Genomic DNA, 12,383 nt, shown 5'->3' on the forward strand with positions numbered 1-12,383 from the left:
ATTTCACTGCCCTGCTCCCAACTCACACCCCGCTCTCTCATATTCCTCTCCACCCCATCCCTCCATCTCATCCTCGGCCTCCCCCTCCCTCTTCCCCCCTCCACCTCACTCACATACACTCTCTTCGTCAGTCTTTCACCCTCCATCCTCTCCACATGGCCAAACCACCTCAGTGTGTTCCTCATAACGCTTCCTATCACATCCACATCCACACCACAACGCTCCTTTATATCCTCATTCGTCAGCCTGTCTCTCCACGTGACTCCACAGGCTCCTCTTAAATAACTCATTTCCACTGCTCTCACTCTTGACTTGTGTCCTTCCAACAATGTCCAAGCTTCACTTCCCTACGTTAGAGTTGGTATCACAATACTGTCATGTAGTAACTTTTTCACTTCCATGCTCACTTCCCTGTTTCTTATCACTGCTTTCAAAGAACCAGCAACCTTTCTGCCCTGCTGTACCCTTTCAAGCACTTCACCCTCCCATCCTCCATCCTTACTCATCACACTACCCACGTACTTAAACGTACTCACATTTTCCAATTCCTCACCACCCAACCTCGCTGTACATTCACTAACTTCACCTCTCTCAAAGACCATCACTTTACTCTTTCCTACATTCACCTTTAGATTCCGTTTCTTACACACTCTCTCAAACTCATCCACCAAGCCTTGCAGCTCCCCTTCGTCTTCACTCAACAACACAGTATCATCTGCAAACAACAGTACAGGGAGTTTCCAGACACTATCCTCTCTCACCAGGGCCACTCCAACATCCACTACCCTACCTTGTACCTCTTTTAAAGTAAATGATATATATTTCAGTTTCCACTCCATTAATGCCAGAGTGCCACAAAGGTCAGTTCCGGCTCCAACCCCGTTCCTAATTCATTTTAATGATCTCTTATCTGTCACCCATAATCCTATCCATTCATATGCAGCTGACTCAACACATCACAGTTCACTGACACTTAAACACCCATTCACAAAGTTTAATATCTCTAACTCAGAACTCAGTACAGTCATCTCCATAAATCAAGACTTAAGTAAGATCACTGAATGGGGACAAAATAACATTGTCTCATTTAATGCTAGTAAAACCAAATATATACAATTTACTAATAGACAGATATTACCCGATTCCTATGTTACTTTCAATGCCACTAATATTCCTATCTCTAAAAGTACTGAAATTATAGGTGTTTCACCTAACAACGCCCTCAGCTGGACCTCTCATGTTAGATCACTTGCTAAAACCGCTTCAAAGAAACTTGGAATAGTGTACAGAGTCCATAAGTTCTTAACTGATGAGCAGCTAGTTATGATTTAAAAGGGTCATGTGTGCTCTCACCTGGAATAATGCTCTCCCTTGTGGAATGGATGTGGAGAAGTTGCATAAAAACAACTAGACAAAATTCAGAATAAAGCTGTTAGAATTATTAATAACCCCACTAGTACAAATGAACTACTTCCCCTTCAAGGAAGAAGGAATGTTGCCTCCCTTGCATTATTATGCGGATCTTTTAGGGCAAAATTCTTAGACGAAGTTGCAGCCATTATTCCACCTCTCCATGCCTTCCCCTGCACTACTCGTACATGGGCATCTGGTAGCGCTCATGACCGGACTGACACACTGCCATATTGCAGAACTTCTGCATATCAGAATCCTTTTAATCCCAGAATTCTCTGGAACTCGGTTTTCCAGAGTGGTTTTCCCCCAAACTTCAACATACGGCTGTTCTGGTCCACCTGTTACAGATTTTTTATGAATGGAGGACATCGGTAATGTGGTGCATGTTTTTTTTTTTTAATTCATTTGTTTTTCCGTCCTCTGTTCTGTAATGTAGAACAATACATATATATATATATATATATATATATATATATATATATATTTGGGGTGGAGAGGTATATGAGAGAGGGGGGGGTGAGTTGGGAGCAGGGCAGTGAAATGGCGGGGGACAGGGCGACTTGGAGGCGATTTGTTTGTGGCCACCCCAAACGGGATTGAGGCGTCTGGCAATATATATATATATATATATATATATATAAGTGTGTGTGTGTGTGTGTGTGTGTGTGTGTGTGTGTGTGTATGTGTGTGTGTGTGTGTTTGAATGTTCTGTTTTTAGCCGAATAAAATCGTCTGGTGACAGGTAGGGCAAAATGAAAATGAAACATCCTCGTAAGAAGTATGTAGGAGTAGGCTTCATGGTAGCAGACACAGTGTACAAAGAACAGGAGACTTATTGACCCAGACCAAAGTTATCTGTTGAAGAAACAATTCTGCTAAAGATCTAACCAACTTGTGTAAGAAAAGGTCAGAAAAGAAGTTCGTAAGGTTTCAAGTATCCAACCCTGTCAACTTCTTCAGCTGTCATTTTCAATTTCCGTTTTTTTTTTTTTTCTTTTTTACTACCTTTATCCATGAAGAGACTGTTCTTATAACAGGCGTTAGACATTGTAAAGCCATCATTAATCTTCCCACTCTTAGAGATCCTGTATGTTACGTAATTATAATCGTTCGACAGCAGCAAATATAAACTAAATAAAACCTCCCGCTACTGAGGAGGTTACTACAAATCAAAGCTTTCTGAAGATTTTTTTTTTTTTTTTCGGGGATACCGGAGGCGTCTGCATGCACACAGACAGGCAGATGGGGAAGATAATACAAGCCGATAATCAGATACTCGGGCAAGGAGACAAACAAATCTAACTTCAGTAATCCGCCATCCACTCAGAAAACAAAATGACGACTTTTATAGAGGGTGGTCTATATATTATACATTCCAGTTCTCGTGCTTTGCGGAGATAACTTAGTCTCCTGGTGTGGGAAAGCGCAAATGTATTGTCGGCTTTGTGAAATATCTAGTCAGCTGTCTATCTATCTATATACCTAGGCTGCTTCCCCTAAGGGAGGTAGCCGAGACAGGACGACACACTCCCCATTTACTTATCCATTCAAACACATTCACTTGCATCTAAGCCCCAAAGGGGAGAAGGGACAGATCCTCACCGCACCACACCGCACAAGAGTCAACTGCGCAGTGCAATCAGTGACATCTGCAGCAGGGCCCGACAGCAGAGCTGGTTTATTCCTGCCACATCATAATAGACCCATCCCCTTTCCCACACCTGACCTGACTAGCTGATCAGACCAAATGCGGGAGAATATCCCCTCAGGGCTGCGTCATCATTTATTCATTCACAATTTCTCTCCATTTATTTCTGTCATGCACAGCCACTCTTCCTTGCTCAACAGACATCCCTCTCACATCCAGCGCTCTCTTCACACTGTCCATCCATCCTATTCGTCGTCTCCCTCTCAGCCTTACGCCTCTCACATCAGATCTAGTTATCTTTTTCACCAGTCACGCATTATCCATTCTCTCCATATGCCCAAACCTTCGCAATACCCTCTGCTCAACTCGATCAACCATCTCCCGAACAACTCCAGTTCTCCTTCGCACTTCATCATTTTGCACTCGATCCATACACATCACTCCACACATACTCCTCAGACACCTCATCTCCATTACATTCAAACTTTTCCTCTCTGCAACACCTATATTCCATGTTTCAGCCCCATATAACGCAGTTAGTACCACAACACCCTCATACAGCCTTCTCTTTACATCTAAGCGAATGACATCTAAATACCTTCTTCATTCCTCCCAGCACCTTTCCAACTTCATTCATTCTAGACTTCACTTTTGTATCTATTCTTCCATCCACAGCAACATGTGACCCTAAATATTTAAAACACTCTACCTCCTCAAGCAACTCACCATTCGAAACTATATTCATCCCCCTACCATCTACCAACCTCGTACCATTTACTTTCAATTTCTTCCTTTCACACTCCCTTCCAAACTCCTCTACCAACTGTCTCAATCTCTCCTCTAAATCAGCCACCAGTGCAGTATCATCTGCAAACAGCAGCTGCCTCAGATTCCACTCTCCACCATCAACATTCACCAGACTCAGACCTTCACCTAAAACTCTTGCATTCACCTCCCTTATAGCACCATCCATATAAATATTGAATAACCAAGGAGACATCACACATCCCTGTCGCAGCCCCACTCTCACAGGAAACCAATCACTCACAGCATTTCCCACTCTTACACACGCTTTACTATTTACATAAAAACTCTTCTCCCCTTTTAGTAACCTACCATCAAGTCCATACAATCTTAAAACAGTCCACAAAGCCTCCCTATCAATTCTATCATACGCTTTCTCTAAATCCATGAATACCCAAAACACATCTTTGCCTTTCGCTAAATACTTTTCACACACTTGTCTCACAGCAAACACCTGATCCACGCATCCTCTCCCTCTCCTAAAGCCACACTGCTCATCACCAATCACTCCCTCTGTACCCTCTGTAACTCTCGTAATTAACACTCTACCATACACCTTACCTACAGCACTCAACAGACTTATACCCCTAAAGCTAGTACAGTCATATTTATCAGCCTTGCTTTTATACAACGGGACCACACAAGCACTTGCCCAGTCAACTGGCATCATACCCTTCACAAAGCACACATTCAACAATCTTACTACCCAGTCAACAATAGTCACTCCACCACCCTTCAGGCATTCCACAGCACACCCATCCATACCTGCAGCTTTCCCTGGTTTCATCTTCTTTATTGCCTTCTCCACTTCCTCCTTCGTGATCAAAGAATCATTTAACTATCCCAACACATTTATTCCTTGCACCCTTCCATCCGCCACAATCTCAGCCACCCTTGCCTACTCTACATTTAACAATCTTTCAAAATACTCTGCCCATCTCTTCCCTACTGCATCCATCTCAATTAACATCCTTCCATCCTCTGCTTTTACTCGCTCTTTCTTCTCAGACTCTCCCTTTCGCACCCTTTTCACCTCGTTCCAGAACATTTTCTTATTCTGTTGAAAATTCTCGATCAGCCGCCTACCCCACCTCTCATCTGCTGCCACTTTAGCATCACGCACAGCCCTTCTCGCCCTATTTCTCTTTTCCTTATACCTCTCATATGACACCTCATCCTTCCTCTGCAGCCACACTTCATATGCACGTCTCTTCTCAGTCACAGCCATACTTACTTCCTCGCACCACCATTCACTTACTTTTCTTACACCACCACCCACACGTCTCACACCACACACCTCTTCTGCATGCCCCACCACAGCACTCTTAAATAACTGCCATTCCTCCTCCACACTGCCATTTTCCTGATCTTTCACTGCGTTCCACTCATCATTCAATTTCTCATGATACTCTATCTTCTTCTCTCTTTTATTCAACTCACTTTCAAAACCTCTCTGCCACACTAACCCTCCTAGCTCTCACCCATCTCTTACCTACTCTTAACTTTCCCTCCATCAGGTAGTGGTCAGACATACCTCCATCCTCCCCTCTCAGAACTCTTACATCCAACAATCTTCCTATTACATCAAAGCTCTATCAACAACCCTTCCACCCTCCTGTTTCACCCACGTATACTTATATCTTTCTTCTCAAACAGCGTATTTCCAGTCACCATCTCTCGCTCAACGCACATCCCTATCATTCGTTCCCTATTTTCATTTCTTCCAGGCACACCATGCATAGCAACTACATTTTCAACTGCTACATTTCCCACTCTAGCATTCAGATCTCCCATCATTACCACATTCACATTCGCTCCAATACTCTGCAGACACTCATCAACATCATTCCAGAAAGACTCCCTCTCTTCCTCATCCCTTTCACTACCAGGCCCATATGCACTCACAAACACCCACAACTCACGTTCAAATTTTGCTTTCACCCACATCAGTCTCGATGACACCTCCTTCCATTCAATCACACACTGCTGTACTTCCGGACTCACTAACAAGGCCAACTTCTCTTGCCCTTCCTCTAACAACACCTATGTAGTCAGTGTATACATATAAAAACAGATAGTTAAAGTATTTGACAGGGTATTGAGTACTGGAAGAAGAGAATCCCGGCTCTGCAACACACGAGAATTGAGATGTGCAATGTATGAACTACTCCGTACGTTGTTGTTTCTACCACAGTGAGTGTATTGGTATACAGCCTTATTTACCCCCTCGAACACTAGAGATCTTTCCCAAAGTTAATAAAACCGTCTGGCTGTAGAAGGAATAAACTAAAACAAAAGCTTTCGTCGACTATATGGCCTGCCTCATTCCATAAAACTGCTTAGAGGAGGAAAAGCAATAGGCGTAGTGACCATAAGCACCAGTGGAGGTGGTCGGAAATGTGGTGGGCTGTGGAGCTGGGGCAGGAAGGTATGCACTGTGAAAATGGGTGTTTTAGGGTTATTGGTTTCACTGCAGTAAAAGCCTGTCAGAATATCCCCCGAGAACGAAAGTATCAGTGGGCAAAGATTTGAGACGTGGATGAGAGAGAGAAAAAAAAGAAAGCTGGGTTGAGGCGGAGCTGACGGTGAGGGTGAGGTGGGAACATAAGAGGTACCCTGTGAAACTGACTGCAGTGAAGGTTGACTTCAAAGTTTTCCCCTACAACAGTAAATGAAACTTGTCTGATCTCCTGGCGTCTTTTGATGCAGATAATAAGAACAAAAACGTGTAAGTCTACAGGAAAAACGAGAGATAGTTTACACTGGCTGAGTGTTAGCAAGGAAGCAAGCTATTGACATTAACAGGAGGGACCCCATAAGGGCCCTGTTCCTTATTGAGACCAGCTATTTTACTGTAGAAGGCATATCTCCTGAAAATATTTTAGTGAGACGCATTAGAATTTCAGATAGCGAGAAGATGGCGGACAGCACGGGGGTAATCGAATATATTATTATCATTAGAGGAGAATGTATAGAGAAAAAACTTTAGTTTATCACGGGAAGAAATAGCAACAGAGACATCTAAGTGAATGAGAGGAGCAAAAGAGGAAGAAGTTAAATTACTGGAGAGTTTTTGGTCAAGCTGTCAGAAATAGTGGCAAGAATCTGGATTGGAAAGTTAAGAACATTTTGTGAAGATGTTTTAATGAAGTCGATGAAGGAACTTAGTGTAATATCCGGACAGAAACGTGAGGTGTATGTCATTCAGGGTTACATTGGCCTGCTTACTTTTTTTTAGATCTACCTACCTGTTGTGAACAGTTCTGGAGGAAGCGTAATTATAGTAATGTAATTTGGCATCAGGACAGAGAAAGAAATGTATGTGTCCACGTCTCAGAGGACAACCTCAAAAATGCGTATATTATACTCAGGTGGCTCTCTGCCATGAAAACAATAACACTCCAAGAAATTATTGCCTGAGGCCCTCGCAATCTGCAGCGCCAAGATGCCACTGACCCCATATTTTTGGAGGGTCAACATGCATTGCTGGAGGGATAGGACAGTTTATTTGAATACGATTGGGACTGGAGAAAGCCACTTTGAAAAAAATAAAATTGATAGAGGAAATAGATGGATTTGTAAACAAAGAAATAAAAAAGGAGAAATATGTTGGACCTCTCCTCAAGGTAGTCAGCTTTACTGGCAGGGTACTGTACAAGTTTTTGTACATCATTAGATACATAAGACGTTGGCTTGTTAACAAGGTGAGTCGGTGAATGGAAAAGAGAAACAAAGGTGGTGGTGAGCACAGAAATCTCCTAAAATGGAGATTTAGAGATGGATGAGATTAAAAGAACTATGTTCCACGTTGGGAGTGAGATCGCTGAAGAATTTAGGATAATCAGTGTTAAAAATTGGAAGGTGGGGACACTCACCATCCACTCACTCGATGTAGTGCTGCTCTCAGGTGTCTGCCCTTTCCTCTCCTCCAACCTTCTTTCCTTCCATCCTCTTCTGTCTTTCTCTCCTTCATTCTTTCCACGTCCTTCTGCCTACGGGTAACTTTACACTCCCTCTTCAGTCATTCTTTCCTTCACTCTTTCCTCTTCCTTCTGCCTGTGGGTGACTCAACAATGAGTTACAAGCCAAATGGTTTCCTGCAGACCAGGAAACCATTTACTATCCTGGGTGATAACCATATAACCAAATTTTGGCACCTGGTGGTTTAGTGAATAATTAAGGTGCTCCAATCGGATTGAGCAGGTGAAGGTTTATATCCAAGGGATAGTTGGGGTTTATTGCTTATGTAATGCCACTCAGAGATGAGTGAGGCTGGTCACTCTCATGTTAAATGTCAGGACCAACTTGCCTAGCCCCGGGCTCCTACGCTCCTCATGAGGCAACGTAGGATTTGATGATGGATGGATGGATGAATACTTAGGATTCAGTGATCTGCTTCCAACAGAATATAGCCCTATGGCAGCTAAAATGGATGCTGAAATTGTTTAGACCATGAGAGGGCTCAACAATCCAGTCCTGCTAAATCCTCCTCGTTAAACCTTTCAGATGGGGTCCGTACAAGTTCAACGAACGAAGGATAGTGTTCAACACTAAGTGTCCTATGGAGTGCCGACCCCCTGGCAACAAGTCATGGACGTACTGTTGAGACAGTGGCGACGATGTGGTGTTCGACCCTAACCGATGGACCAGAGAAAAAGAGCCACGATCCACACTTCCCTTTCATGAATCCATACATCCCGACCTCAGAGAAGGACCTAAAGCACAGAATAATCAGTTTACATATCTCTAACCCTTCCTGCTCAGTCGATGGCTGAATATGTTATGAGTGTAGGGTAAATTGGATTAGTAATCAAGAACCCATTTCTTCCATTTAACTAAAGCCCATCGGGTTTCACACAACCACGATTTAGTATTCACGCTGTGAGAGTCCAGTGTCGTCAGACGGAAACAAACCGACTATAGTTCATCTTTAAGCCTGGGGGTAGTATTTGTAAGTGATGTTGGAATTTGTAACACCTCTTTCCCAGTGATTTATTCTTCACATACTTCATTATCAATTTTATGTTTCTCTTGGAACGATATTTGTATTTTAAACAATATAAATATACAAGAAATTGTTCTGGCTTTAATATGCAAAAAAATCACTCAGGGAAAATTATGACCCTCACAGCTACTTCATACACTGAAGGAGAAGCCCCAGTGGTTAGTTTTCTTTCATCAGACCGAATTTCACTGAACAACTCAGGTGAGTCATATGCAGCCAGACTGGGGAGCTGATTTAATTAGTAAACAAAGTAACTCATTCCTTCATCACATTAAGACTCATCGAATTTCATGCAACCGCGACTTATTCAAGTTGTGAGAGTGGTCCAGTTCTGTCAGATGAAAACAAACCAGCGACAGCCCATCTTACCACATCACACCAATCTCCAGAATAAGATAAATATAGTGGATCAACATTACCTACAAATAAACCACCATTTCTCTTACAACAACCTACAGGCATAAAGGAACATCTAAATCCATCTTTCCACCTCACACAAAAAGCCAGCCCAGATCCACCTCCCCCTCTTACGAATCCAGTAGCTTATTTACTCTGACGGCGTACTTATTTGATGCGAGAGCATCCCCGCAAGGGACTCTGTTCGTCTACCTCTCACTAACGAATTTCGGTAATAAGTTCCTTCATTCATGCAGATGTGCGCTTTTAACGAATTAACATCACACCACACCACACAAATACAGTTGCTCTTTCACACCACACCACACAAATTTTTCCATTCACACTACACCACACCGTGAGTATTAACTGAGGTGCCCCGAAGCTCCCGCATCAAGTACTCTTATATTTCCTGATTTTTATCTCTGTCTATCAACAAACGATTATACTGGAGTCAGCAATGACCTCTAATAGCGAAGTAAAAAGCGTGGCATGTAGCTTACCCCATATGTGTCACAGCCGAAAGCATGCGACCTACCCCGCATGAGCGGGATGTTTTACACCAGAGTTTCTCGTAGGAGCAGCGTCGTGCAGTCTTCGTGAGTTTTTAGGTTTGTTGTAATATTTCATCCCCACTCTAGCTACTGCAAACGAAATTCACGCACTTCGATTCATTTACCATGGCATTAGGACCCAAGGAGGGCTCAGATCTCTCTCAAATAAATAAATAAAAAACTCTTTGCGATAAAACTGAACGCAAGGCCGATAGTTGCTAAAGAAAACGAGTAAAATAAATAAATGATCAAATTTGGCACATGACGCTTGCTATGATTTACTGAACTAATTGGTAACTTACGGCGACTTTGCCAGAAGTGAGTCCCGTTTAATGGTTGCCGGTTTCCCGCCAACTGCTTTTTTTTTTTCTTTTTTTTTCCTACCACAACAACTCCACAGCCCTAACAACGGTGAGCTGAGCATAATATTTCATGGGTAGGTGTGTGATACCATTTCCAAGACGATGTACCCCCGCGAGCACTTCCATCTATTACAGTCAGCGTTGTTATCCATTTGCTCCGTCAGTGCGGACCCAAATTCATCAGTTCATGCTTAAAGCTGCCAGTGTTAAGGAGGAGGGGGTAGTCGCAAATGTCTACGATGGAGCAGGGTGGGGGTGAGGGAAGAGGGACGCGTGGGGGGAGTAACACGGTATGAAGCTTGAGAAAAGAAATAAAATAGGTGGATAAGAAAAAAATACGTGAAATTAAAAACACCTATGATCATGTAAAGTACAGTTATTGGGTATGCATTTTAGTGGTAGGTGGTGGCTACCATCATCCATTCACTTGATGTAGTGTTGCCTATTTCTTCCTTTACCTTTATCACTTTTTCTGTGCCTGCTCTCCTCGCTTCCTATTTGTCTCATATTTCTGTCAGCTTCTATTACTCTTCTTTCCTTTTCAGGTGGCTTTACGCTGATGCCTAATGGTTTCATTTTGAAAATAATTTACAATGCTGGGTGGTAACCATATAACCAACCCCACGTGTTCCCTACGTGTCAACAAGTGTGTTGGTGAAAGGTTAGTGCCTCTCCCCGTAAAACCACAAACTCAAAGACAATCTACTACCCCTCACGGAATTATGGTATCTGGCTATAGATAGACTATGTCAGAGTATATTTTTCTAAACTGCACGATTAGTTAAAACTGCACAGAATAAACACACACACACACACACACACACACACACACACACACACACACACACACTATCATATAGTAGTAATAGGAAAATGGTTTTAGCAACTTTTTATCGTTACCAGAGTATAAAACATTAGCACCAGGTTCTGTGATAATGTACCTTATGGAGTTTTTTTTTTTTTTTTTAAAGGAAGAAGGAACCAAAGGCTAGAAGCCTTTGTCCAATCTTTCTGCCAAGAGATCCAATTCTTCTCTTGGATGAATCATGGACAGGCAGCATACCAGGGTAGCTCTATCCGGCAAGATCATCTGGATAAGAGACAGCGGCCTGAACATATTTATGTTCCATAGGTTAACGTTTGGGTATTTCTTTTACAACTGAGGCTAAATTAATTTAAGATGGGTGGAGACTTGAAGTTATGGTGATGTAGCTAATTATGTTGACAATCACCGCAAATATCAGGACTGAGACAATTAATGCTGTTTGTGTGCTGGCAGGGGGGAGGGGTGGGAGAAGGAGGGGAGGAGACACACGAGAAGCATTCCTGTGTGAGGATGTTAGAAAATATTATTTGTTGACTGCGCCGGGCGGGTTAAAAAAAACTTGCTCTGTGGTGAGGCACTGTTACTAATTTAGCGACCATTGCAATATATGCCTCAAATTTACAAGTTCGTCTTGGAAATAGTGTTGTTACATCCCTGTCCCACACTGCCACAGGATCCAACAGCAGTAGTACAGTATTGGAAGGACGTTGCCCAGCGAGTCGTTCTTCCTATGGTCAGCCTTTAGGTGTACAGTACACGAGATCAGCTGAGGTGTTGTAAATAAACACTGGCTTTATAAGTTCATTGTATTTATTTTCCAGATCATTACACTTAATGTTTTCCAACTTCACTTCACTATTCTCACAAGCACTGGAGCTATACACACTTTACTAACTGCAATTACACTTAATGCTTGACAACACTTCACTATTATCACAAGTACCGATGATGTACAAACTTCAATAAAAACTTCACTGTTTGCTCATGACAGGGAGAGCTGAAGCTCCCGTTTCATCACCTCTAGGGACTAGTTCCTGACCATCCCCCTTTGCTGAACTTTTTGTGTCTCAGTAACACACAGAGTAGGCCAGCATGCTCTCCAGTACAAGTTTCTCTAACTTTTAACACTAATCTACATGCACAGTACAGACCACTTCTTTTTCAAAATTCAGAAATGGAAAATGGCGGACATAAACCATGCCTCGGAGTCCCGGGGGGGGGGGGACCATAAATGCCCCCACCATCCGTCCCTCTCCCGGTGACGACGCATCGACTTGCCTGGAACCACTGTCTGACTCACTTCATTTCTGCAACATTCGCGGCCTTTCCTCTAACTTTCTCTCTGCTGAACACCAATTCTCCTCCTCTAAACCTC

The 12,383-nt window shown here is 42.8% G+C and overlaps 1 protein-coding gene across 1 annotated transcript in view; it reads left to right on the top strand.

Moving 5' to 3' along the window:
* Window positions 1-8,471, top strand: part of LOC145390895 (uncharacterized) — a 105,138-nt gene extending 96,667 nt beyond the window's left edge. Inside the window, exon 10 of the mRNA XM_080265634.1 lies at window positions 8,372-8,471. Coding sequence (XP_080121760.1) covers window positions 8,372-8,471 — 100 coding nt within the window. The remainder of the gene's footprint in view (window positions 1-8,371) is intronic.
* The last annotated feature ends 3,912 nt before the right edge of the window (window positions 8,472-12,383 follow it).

The sequence above is a fragment of the Coenobita brevimanus genome, chromosome 16 (genome assembly GCF_032717465.1).
Source record: "Coenobita brevimanus isolate Jiangsu-jjx chromosome 16, ASM3271746v2, whole genome shotgun sequence".
NCBI classification, from domain to species: Eukaryota; Metazoa; Arthropoda; class Malacostraca; order Decapoda; family Coenobitidae; genus Coenobita; species Coenobita brevimanus.